This window comes from Coccinella septempunctata, chromosome 7, assembly GCF_907165205.1.
Source record: "Coccinella septempunctata chromosome 7, icCocSept1.1, whole genome shotgun sequence".
Lineage (NCBI taxonomy): Eukaryota > Metazoa > Arthropoda > Insecta > Coleoptera > Coccinellidae > Coccinella > Coccinella septempunctata.
Window position 1 is genome coordinate 8,652,637 of NC_058195.1, and position 12,237 is coordinate 8,664,873.

The 12,237-nt window shown below is 39.7% G+C and overlaps 1 protein-coding gene across 1 annotated transcript in view; it reads left to right on the forward strand.

Annotated features, from left to right (window-relative positions):
* The window catches only part of LOC123316753, a 55,565-nt gene that overhangs the window by 36,193 nt on the left and 7,135 nt on the right, over nt 1-12,237 (forward strand). The window contains exons 6-15 of the mRNA XM_044902968.1: nt 2,387-2,499; nt 2,558-3,399; nt 3,452-3,680; nt 3,735-4,040; nt 4,139-4,491; nt 4,553-5,119; nt 5,176-5,344; nt 5,396-5,632; nt 5,691-5,919; nt 5,984-6,121. Of these exons, the coding sequence (XP_044758903.1) occupies nt 2,387-2,499; nt 2,558-3,399; nt 3,452-3,680; nt 3,735-4,040; nt 4,139-4,491; nt 4,553-5,119; nt 5,176-5,344; nt 5,396-5,632; nt 5,691-5,919; nt 5,984-6,121 (3,183 nt within the window). The remainder of the gene's footprint in view (nt 1-2,386; nt 2,500-2,557; nt 3,400-3,451; nt 3,681-3,734; nt 4,041-4,138; nt 4,492-4,552; nt 5,120-5,175; nt 5,345-5,395; nt 5,633-5,690; nt 5,920-5,983; nt 6,122-12,237) is intronic.

Here is a 12,237-nt window from a genome sequence, read left to right on the forward strand (position 1 = left end):
TTTTCAAGATTATTTCTTTAATTTATATTATTTCTTTATTATTTTTTTTTGATATTTCTAAATCTAAAATATTCTTGGACTTGACCTTATCCCATACCTAGACATATGGCTACTTGAGTCAATTCCTCAATAATTTGTATGTGAATTGTGTTTAACTCAACTTAATTGGACAGAAAAGGTCGCAACATTTCTGATTTTTAAGAGCCTATAAATCTCCCATTTTTACCCTTCATTTTCCTCATTTCTTCCCGTTCCGTCAGAAAATATCACATTAAAGCTAGTCATACAGATCCAAATCCCCTGTTACGACAATGAATTCAGAAGGAACGTTCTCATGGTCCAAAAATACCAACAGTTTTATTGCGTTCTGAATTTTACGGTTCTGGTGAAGAGGGAGGATTTTATGGAGAATAGAAAAGTTCATTGAGGGGCAATTTATATTCTTAGGTAGGTACGGTCGTGCATACACTAATAATGAATCTTTCATGTTCCAAGATGCATGAGATACAGAAACTTGATCTTCCAAGTTTGTGTATCTCATGCATTTTGGATGGGAGTAATGCTGTTGGCCACTGTTATATCGATCAGGCCAATTTGAATTAGTTCTCTTCTTATAAGTTGGGTTGGATAAGATTAGGTTAGATTAGGAAAGGTTAGGTTATGGTTGTGTTGAATTAGGTTAGATTATAGATTGTGTTAGATTGAAAAAGGTTAATTTATGATGCTCTGGGTTAGGTTAGGTTAGGTTAGGTAAGGCTATTCAAAGCACCCTGAGGCAACAGCTTATGTTCATTGAAGGTTTTGGCAGGAGGGTTACCATTCGTTCTCAAATGTTTATTTCTATCAATGTTCATTCTGAATATTTTGTGTTAAACGATCGCTTTCACTCGGGATATTATTATATATTATTTTTGTGAAATTCGCAGCGTTTTTCTATTCAGGGTGTCCCAGGATTAAAGGGAATGAATTCAGATATAGGCTCAGTACATAAAAATAAGACGAAAAGTCTCTATGGGGTTATTGCACGGAAACGCTCCTTTAAAGAGTTACCTTGCTTCAGAGATGACGTCTTGATTATACATTTATTGAATTTTTTCAGAGGGACAGAGATAAACAAATGAAATTTTGCATAGATAAGTCTCAAATAGGGATGCACCTAGGACTCAATCCCCATAGAGCTACAAAGCGTTGAAATGGGTAATCCATTTTTTGTTTTCCACCATAACATTTCATTCAGGCTCGAGAAAAAATATATATTGAAATCACGATTTTACTCTGGAAACATTACTCTCTCCAGTGTGTCCGTAAAAGAATAAATTAGATCCTTTGATCTGTTTTTGAACATCATATACGCATATTGCTCATTTGAAAAATGTTTTGAATAATTTATGCACAAATCAAATACAATACGAATACTTAATACCTACTATGCTGATGGTGAAACTGAGATAAGAAATTACAAAAATTTCCTAAGCAACGAGAGAAAATCATACGGCGTTTGGTTAGTTGTTCAAAAACAGAGCAAGAGACATATTTTCTTTCACATAAACACTACCATTGTTAAGATAAAAATTCAGGAAACAATAAAGTTTTCAAATGAAATTGTCGTTTCAATGCAAAATTTTTAATAATGTTATTAGAAGCCTGTGAAAATTAATGGAAGAAAATCAAGAAAGGGATGAGAAAATTAGTTTCAAGTGCATCTCTATTCTGCAAAATTTCATTTGTTCATCCCTGGTCTACTTTGGAAATGTTGAATGAATCCATAACCAAGCAAATTTTCGCCTTATTTCGAGGTTCTGAACCTATATCCAAATTTACTCCCATTTTACCAGGGACACCCTGTAAACAGGGTTGACTTCCCTCTGGAAATCGAATTATGCAATTCCTGATTGCCAGGCATCGGTTCTGCAGCCAAAACCGAACATTCCCACCTCAACATTCTTCTGAGCCGACTCGCTTCGTATAATTACCAGGAACCGAATCCATCAGAACTTCGAATTGGTAAACAAAACGAAGGCATAAACCCAATATTGAAACTTGGAGTTATATTCCGATTTCAAATTAATAATCAACAGAGCCGCTGACATTCCAGTCCGCTAATAAAATTTGGAAGTTTATGTTTCTCGCTCGGAATATTGAGTTTATGATAGATGGAAGGAAAGTATTCGAAATTAGGATAGAGTGCTGGCAAATATTTATCTAACTTCTAATATTTGGCCCTTATCTACTTTCGGAAGTTGAAAATACAGCGGAAACCAATAAAATTTTTGTTTATTTGTTCTCATCACCTACGAAAAAACAAATAAAAATAACTACAGTACGACAGAAACCAACGTAAAACACAGGTCAATCATTTCGATAGCTATTCTTTCTTTCCCTGCAGATAAATTGAAGAGGACACCAATGAAATGCCAAGCAACGCAAACCGATCTAGGTTTAGGCAGAAAACCTATTGCCGCTGCCAACATTTCACTAAGTCCAAGGACCATACAAAGGGTAATGAACAAGTGAAAATCAAATAGATCTCAATTTAACCCATCCCTTTGATCTTCAGGTCAGAATGGTGTCCCAGGGAGCTCAAACAAACGGCTTGGGCTCTAACGGAAGAAGACTGACCAAGTCTTTCTCGGAAGCAGGTAGCAAATTCCAAGGTATAGCCACAGAAACAAACGAATATTCCAATTGTGAAACCTCTTCTGAGCACGAGCCTCTGCAAAGGACGCAATCTGATGAACCACCAAGATCTCCTTTCATCTTGAACCCATCACCTCCTCCTCTGATGGACATCCCTCCACCTCTTCCAAGTTTCAGCGAGACTTCATCTGTTTCGAAGTCCGACCACGAGTCCGAGGAATCGGAAACAAAGAAGGAGATTTTTATCGATTTCAAACCACAAATTTGCTCTGCGGATCCTAAGTTAACGAAGAGACCCTTAACTAAAGCTATGTCAGATGGGGAAATACTGGTAGATCAGCTGAAAGATACGAGCGAAGTCCTCTCGCCAGTCAAACAAGTCACGTCTCTGAGCGAAGAGTACCTGAAGGTCGAAGACGAACCACCCAGAAACTTCGTTCCCTACTTCCAAAAATCGCCGATAAGACACGAGGGAATTTTCAAGAAACTAGACGATCCAATATTTTCTTCCTTGTCCTTCGACGATCCGAATGAGCAAGTTCAACCCCAGGATTCAATGGAGGAAGAGTTCCATGAGAACTTGATCTACAACAAGATGTACATCAACCATCAGGACAGTCTAAACATATCTCAAGAGGAGCGGCAGAAGAAAAAAATCGATTCTTGTACCCCAGAGGATGAATGCGTTGTTCCTTCCATTTCTCTGGTATCACGACAGAAATCCCCTTTCAATTCGAACGATTCTCTAGCGAATGATAACAGGTAGGTTGTGAATTCATTAGTTATACATGAAAATTACAAGTTCGACTTACAGGGATCATTCGGATGGTATTTGGAACGAATCGCAGGCAACAGTTCTTCTAGTTGATTCGGGTACTGATAACGGGACTGCTGTGAGCTCTTCTGAAATGGCTTCGCTCACTTCTCCTGGCTCGGTTAATCTTCTCACACCATCATCAAGGAGACGACATCTTCTACTCTTACAACATCAGCAACGATCATCGTTCGATACTGAAAACTTGGATGAAGAATTCATCGAACAGGTGATTATATCCAGATTTGATTCGTATCAAGTACCAAAAACACAGTTTTTGCAGGCTCAGTCAGATAACACTCCGAAAATTGTCATTAATAAGCCAAAAATCCAACACCAGACAGAGCAGCTCTTGAGACCAAACAATATACTCAACTTTAAAGCATCGCCATCTTCGTTATCGTGGAAGAAACGATCTCCTGAATCTCCATCTAAATCTCCTCAACCTGCTATCGTTCCAGATCTTCTACTCGCGAGAACAGACTCTTGTAAGACTAACACTGACGTATCAGAAAGTACTACTACCGACGACTATATCACTGCCAACTCAGGGACTGATAGTTCGAAAAAAAGCGGTTCCACAAGTAGGGTAAGTAAAAAGCGTCTAGTTAAGACTCTAACAACCATTTGACATGGTAACCAAAGGATTTCCTCATCGGTAAGGCTTACTGGACACCTCTGTTGTAGGGAAACGGTATTTACTCATCAGTTCGTCACATTCATCCAGCATTCGAAGAGAGTTCGTTTGAAAGCACCAAGGGAGACTTCCTCGACGACATGGTGGTCCCGTCGGTGCTGCCATCAATGACAGATGAACCGAAATCTCATCATCGTAGCTCATCAAATACTCCAGTGCCTCAAGAATCTAGAACTGGCCGTTCGACTCCGTCCGATTCAAGCTCCTCTTGCGGAAGCTACAGCATAAACGGTTCCTGTCCAGACCTACTAGAGAGATCCACAGTGCCTTCGAAACCGTCAGAGGATGAGCGGTTCAAGAAATATCCGACTTCGAGATGCTACGATTCGCCTCACGAAGATGAGTAAGTATTGGTTTGATTTTTGCATTCATCAGCAACGAAAAATGGTTGATTCCTCTTTCAGTCATTCTCGACAATCCCTTTCCAATGAGACTGCAACAGAACCCCATCATAAAAAGAGACCGTACGTTTTAGAAATCACCAAACACCAAGAGCCGCAAAGACTTTCACCCAGTGAAAAATACAAAAACTCGAAGAAAGATGTTAGAATATCACCCTCAAGAGATCATCACAAAACGTCGGATAAACCTAAGAGAACGAAGATGAGAAACAGGAGTCCCATGCAGAACCATAAGAAGGCCCAACAAAAAAAATCCCATTACTTGAGAACAGATGCGATTGATGAGGACAGGTTCAAGACTTGTAGGGAAGAGAGAAAAGCAACCTCAGACGAATCCAGTTGTGACTTCGGCGTAGGAAAATATATAATTTCCCAAACCTCGCCGAGAAAATCGAAAAAGGGGAAGGATAGTAATAGAAGGAAATCCTTGCCGAGATCTCCGATAGTTCAGCCGGTTAGGAAAGGGTCTGACGAGAAATCTGTAAGTCTGCCTGGAAGCTTACAGAGGAGAAAGTCGTCGAAATCCAAAGGGCTTCTACCAGGAGACGCAAACACAACGAACGCAAACAGGTACACTCAGAAACTATTTGATGCGCTGGTTATTAAATTCTTTATTGATTTCATAGTCCAACTGGGTCTCCCAACTCCAAGAGTTCGAAAAGCCGCAGCCCGCAATCCAGGAGTCCAGAGAATACTAAACTGAAGGCTCTCAGTGCGGAATCTCTCAGATCTGTCAGTCCTGGAAGCGACAGCGTGTTCTACAGCGATCCTAGTAGTCACGCAGCTGACCATCAGGTAATTACTCCCCTTCCACTTAACCCTGAAGTGAAATGCAATTTCTCACAGGTGCATTGTTTACATTGCGGCAAAGAGGTGGACATAATCACTACTACAGACATCGACAAGAGCAGCAACAGCAGCCAACACGATATTGTTCAACCACCGGCAGGTTTTGAGGATTCCCCGAAACAAAAGCACCCCAGCGGAAGAATATACAAAAAACTCAACAGAAGGATAAGATCGGAAGAACGTACGCTGGCGGATCAAAGGAAACATAGATACAAACCTGACGTGAGAGCTAAAGTGAGTTTTTGATAGTGTTAAATGACTTTTTGAACCGTCTGCATCACTTTTGTTCCAGTCAGAAGAAAGAGATGTTAATATAGTTTACAACAAGAAACTGAGACCTATGGATAGATCAACGACGAATAGCCAGGAGATACTGAGGACAACAGACTCCAGTCCTAGTGTCCTACCAGGAGCTCCGGACGAGGAAGATGATTGTGGTATATACGATGTGCCTTATACTGAAGGTTTTTGGATATGTTTGGATGAAAGAGAGATGCAGTCGAAAGTTACCTCTCCAGTTGGTGAGCGCCTTAAAATTCCAGTGCCAAATTGATATATTATGCTGATCTTCTCTCACCTTTTCAGATCAAATGAGACGAAGTTCTGTATCTAGTACGGAATCTGAGCAGGAGTTCAAAAAACGCTATCAATCGGTTATACATCGAATGGTCCATCGAAAATCATGTCTGGAGATGTACAAGAGGCAGACAAGCAGATCTTTCGGTGAGTACCATAACTGTTCTTTAATTCAAAAGAGGAAGAACATATGTTCTTCCAAGAGGTTCCAGTAGATCTTGTTCATTCGTTATTCAAAAGGAGAATAAACCAAAAGGATCGGACTTCCAAGAGCCCTACTTAGGTGTGTCATGATTACCTTTATCGTCAATAAATTAACTTTTCTTGTTTTCTCGTAGAACATCAAAATATTTTTGGGAAACGATTTATATCTTCTTATACGAAACTTCAATGTAGGTTTTGATGGCCATCAGCATTTCTCATTGAAAAACTTGAATAAAACTAAAAATTCTTGGGCTATTGTGCGGAAAAAATGAAAAACGGAGATCTGCCAGTCTAAAATTGTAATCCCCATCATCAGGTCAACGTTCCGCAACGGACAAAACAAGCAATTCGTAAGAGAATATTCAGCGTCTAACTCTCGAAAAACACGCGAATTTGTCACCTCTTTGGCGTCCGATAAATAAATGGATGTTTTTATGTATATTCAAAATAAAAATATTCGAGCTGTGTGATTCAGATTTACTTTTGATTTCTTGGCATACGCAGCAGAAGTGTTTAATGATGATAAAACTCATGATCAGAGATGGACTGACTGCGGTATTATTATGCTACCAAAACAATTTATTAGGGTCCATCAATTCCACGCGTTTTTCCATCGGAGTAAGAGCTGTGTTGCTCTGACTAGGTCAAATTAGACCGAAACCATGGTCAGCATCTACTCTTCTTCAGTGGAACGATCTCCATTTAGTTGTTCTGAAGATGGCAAATTGGCTAGTTCAATTCAGATCGTAATACTTGTTGATATTCACATCGGCGGATGATATGCATCTGAATTAACTCAATTTTTGTAAGTGATGCACATTATGTCAAGAGCGATTTCCATTTACTACCACTCTATCTACAAATGATGTGGGCCATCTATAGGAAACCAGGTTCAATTCAAATGCCCAGTCATATTTTCTGATCATACTTGTATCGTTATCCTTGTGCTATGAGTTAAAAAAAAGTTACGTATCTCAGGTAACCTAAAATTATGAGAATATTAAAAATGTTCATTGTTTTCTTTACTTCAGTGATAGTCTGGTCTTAATTAGGCCATTATTGGGGCCACCATAAATCCACTTGCGAATTTTAGGCGTTTTTCTTATCGAAAGTGGAAAAACGCTTCGAGCCGATCCTGTTTGCGCGTGTCTGTCCCCGTAAATCCAAAAAGTAGGTGAAATCTAAATGACGGCACGCAGAACGAAGAGGAATGTTGTTGATTCAACTATTTTTATATGTCACGAGGGCACTAAAACAGGGGGGACCCGAAAATTTGGGACAAACAATAAGTGCCCACTGGAACGGATTGATTTTACGCCCGATTCTATCGTTCGCATGTCAGATATGCCGATCTGGTCTATTTTTAATTTTCGCATTCGAAATATGCCGTCGGATTATGATCTGCGGAATGCAGAACTTTTCGCGCTACATTAAACTTTCATCGGATGGTTCACGTGGAACAGGCTCGTAAATTTTCGAACTCATCCAGGGTTGTTGGGCCAGAAATATTTTAGTAATTGAGTTAGATTTGCCTGGTGATAAATATATCTCTCAATTTGTGATGACGTTCATGCAATAGTCAACTTATGACGATTATTTCTCTTTAGAATTCATAAATCCGTAAAAAATAACGATGGACTAAATTTTTTTGGGAATGTTCAAAGTATATCGACAAATCCACACAAGATTAATAAAACATCAATGATTTGCGCTACTCAATCATTCATTCATTCATTGCTGTATCCCGTGACCGGGAATAAATCTACAAAAAGACAAGACTTAAAATTCCTTAGGGCTAATTGCTACTGTGTGCCCTCCTGTGACTGAAGAGACCCAACCGTGACCTACAGATCCTTCCACACTCCGGAGTCCGGACACGGATAGTCACCAACCAGATCTGGCCGCCGCTGTATTCTTCTCGAGTCTCCATTATAACTGTGCACCACTGTGACCTGTCTAAGGCTAGTTGTTCCCAGTTATGATTGGCATCAACTGCCCTCGTTACTTGAGTCTCAATTGTTGAACAACTCGCGCGTTGCAAGACTTCTGCATTCGAAACTTTGTGGAACCATCTGATGTGCATTATCTGTCTTAGATGACGTTGCGTTTGTTCAAGCTGTTTAATATGTCGCCTGTTGAGCGTCCAGCTTTCGCTTCCCTAAAGAAGCGTTGGGAGGACGACTGCTTTGTCTTGATCGTCAGATTGAGATCTTGATTTTGAAACACTCTGACCTTTAGCTTCCAGAATGCCCATGATGCCGAATTGATACGGTTCTTTATTTCCGTGTCTAGGTTAGCCCTAGTATTTATGAAGCTTCCCAAGTATTTGAACTCCTTGACCTGTGCCAGAGTTTCATTCTCCAGGCTGATATGTGTTTGGAGGCTTTCTGGCGGACTTACTAGGATTTTGGTTCTGTCGATATTGAGTCTAAGGCCTAAAGCTTCGTATATATGTTTAAAGGTGTCTAGCATTATCTGTAGATCCTCTGGGCTGCTAGCGATAAGTGCGCAGTCGTCTGCATATTGAAGTTCCGTGATAAACTTTGAACGGTTTTTTGCTCGGAGGCGCTTCAGGTTAAATAGTCCTCCATCAAATCTGAATCTTATTCCAGCACCTCTTACAGGCATACTCGTGTCAGCAGTTATCGAGATAGCTATGGCAAAAATATCGAACAGAAAAGGCGCCAACACGCAGCCTTGTTTTATTCCAGAGTTGGTTGAGAAATGGTCGGTTGTAGAGCCATTATGATGTATTCTAGCGGTGTTGTTGGTATGAAGGCTTTTACACACTGCTAAGAATTTTTCGGGTACTCCAAGGTGTCCCATGATTTTCCATGGCGCTCTCCGATCCACCGAGTCGAAGGTCTTACTTTAATCGAGGTAGGCTGTATAGATCCTTGATTGTTGTTCACGGGCCTTCTCTTGCAGTTGTCGCAGTGTGAAAATTAGGTCCACCGTACCTCGATTTGGTCGAAAGCCGCACTGGGATTCGGGTAAAAGCTTTTCGAAGAGTGGAATCAGACGATTAGCCATAATCTTCGAGAGAATTTTGCCGGCCACGCTAAGCAACGATATGGCTTTGCACTAATTTATGTGGTATCAGTCAGAGAAAGCAACAAAATAATGTTTGACAACTTGTCAGTTGTCAATGACAGTTTAGAGTTAGATAAATGGAGAACTACACGAGCAAATGCCTCTTTGTGGAATGACGGTAGGTCGAAAATCTCTTGGTTCTTGAGAGGAAACAAAAGAGTCTGTTGGCCGATGCTCTAACTTCCCACATGCTCAATAAACTTCAAAATAAAATAGGGTTTTCGTCATTTTTCGGTTATCGACAGCCGTGATTGTCATCCCGAAAGAAAACGGTGAACGTGATAAATACATTCAGAAATTATCGTTGACCAACTGTGCCAACTGCTTACCGCTCGAAAACAAGCTCTCAATCAACTCGTCAATAAGTCAGCAGACTGTGTTTCCGCGGGAACAGAACACGCTGAATTGTGTGTAAGACCATCTGACTCACCGGTGATAAAGGTGACGATGTGACTTATTTTTAGAGGTCTCAAAGGTGTCCGAAATTGCTTTTGGCATTCAAATTTCAAACGCAGTCGTTTCTGTCGAGCATGCCAATTGGATTGTGAGGATATTTCAGGTTATTATTGATTGTTGGCTATACGGAGAGGTATGGAACATTGAGTGTGTCTTGAAGAGTGGGTTTTTGGGTACATTAATAAAACAACAGACGGAATACTGACGTTTTATGCTTACGTCTAAAGGTGCACATATGATACGTCGGAGTTCCAGCCTTGTGTAGGATATTTTCATAATTTTTTAGCATTATTTTCAGCGTTTCGGCAGTATTCGGGTGCTGTCTTCATTTTGAGTGTTTCCAGATGATTCTACCAAAAATGAATCAACCTGTTATGTTCCTCTTACTCATCTTCAGAAATACGGCAACATTACCCATGAATGCTTCATCATTCAAACTTTCCAGACTTCGAAGAGTGCCAGTATTGCTTCAAGTCGGCTAGCTTGCTCTCAAAAAATTTTGTCATACAAAGTATTTTTTTCCCTGGCTAGAAATGGCATGGCCCTCTGTACACAGGATCTGCACTGTCAGTTTCTGCTCTGCTAGGAGCTTGACGGAAACTATATCACTTCTCTGATTTTATTGTTGGTTGAATAATTGAATATTAACTGTGTGCTATTCAATGAATTCGCCAAAATTTCCACCACCTCATAATTTCACTTTTACGTGGAATGGGACCTGTATAATAACAACCAGTAAATATTTCAGTGTGTCTGAACTTGGACGTTTTATGGCCAGCTTAACTATCTCAGAAATAAATTTTTACACATTTCCTTGGAAAAATGCGGACAGACAAGAAAAGTAGGTCAGAATTAAGTCAGGGACAACCAATACAATATTGTTACATAAAAAGTCCAGCACGAGAATGTCCACATTCGATTGGAAAGGATTCAATAATATTCTGAGTGATAATATCCTCCCTTTAAAAATTTCTAGCAGAAAGTTTTAGATTTTTGTTAGGGACAATCAAAATAGTGAGGTTGGTTGATTTTTAATGGCCATTACATGTTTCATATCATGAGATATCAAGATTTAGTTCAGCAGAATCGATGATATAAATCTGATACGACTTTTTCAAGGTTCAACCCATTAAAATAATGTGCATTCCTGAATAAACGACTCAATAAACTTCAGCTATGATTTACCTAACTATTCGAAATGAATGCGAGTATGTTATGACTCAAAGCAATGAGAGAATTTTCCAAGAAAACTCTAAAAAATACCGAGACAAGCTATCTCGGCGTCTGGCTCTGCCAAAATCTTATTTTTTCAGTGTCAATTGCACCTCAATCATTTCGCAGTGTTTTCAGCGTCTAAATTTGGATCGCTGTCCTCACCTTCATAGCAGATTTGATCTGACGAAGGTTGAGGGCAGAAATTGAGCGTGAAATTAACTGAATGGTGGCATTTTTTATCTCAATGGTCCTGTTACGAATAGGCAGACGATTATGTAATTGTTATCTAATCCATCAGTCAACCTATTCTAGGTTGTCGCCGACTTGTGTCATCCATTATTCATTGTATGCCGAAAGTCCTTTGAGTTTGGCGCCAAATAAACTCCGTCGCAACGCAATGTTAAGCAGAGTTAAATGTTAATATGGTTAAAGGCGCATATGTTATAACGGTCTTGGAAAAATCTTGAATTGATGTGGCCGATACTTGATGAAAATCCATAACTGAAAACAGATTAGATGATTTCCACAAGAATGAGTTGTTAAACCACGACATGTGTTTCCTCCTCAGAATAGCATCTTCAGGTGGTTGAAGGTAAACAGTTTACCACTGAAAGTCGTAATGATAAACTCTCTGTAGCTCTAGTAACTAGACAACTACTTTCTTCACTTTGAAAAGCACCTCTGAAGAAAATTAACTCCTAGATACTGCATATGGAGATTTTACGTGATTCACTAGATGTTCTCTATCTCCCATCTTATCTGGGACACACTGTAAAATCAGTCCTATCTAGAACGACATCTCAGAGCTTTCAAACTCATAGAACATAGAACAACTCATAGAGTTGAGATTAGGTTCAGCAGAGAATGACGAATTTGATTCTTCTGGGTGCTGAGAGAAACTCCTGGCAAAATAAAGCGTCTACGCGAAAAATGCTGAGGTCAAAACGTTATTAAGAATGAAGATATATCAAGTTTGGAAGAAATAGGCATGGATCATTCCATCGGCACTAAACACTAACTTCTTGTGGTTGCATTGCCACCTGGTGACCCTAGTTTTCTTGTATCTGTCACATGACTTTCAGCTGGCAAGAACGAAAGATTATCCTGCTGATTTCCAAGATCTAGGATATACATCTTGATCCTTGTGGTGGTCATGAATTCACCATGTGCATTGCGAAAGGTTCAATTGAAGTCATCGACGGAAATGGCGCAGAAAAGGAGCATTCAGCATAGATTGCCTCGTTTTTCTTGACGCTTTCTGCCTCCGTGTTTACATCAATGTAAACAAATAATTA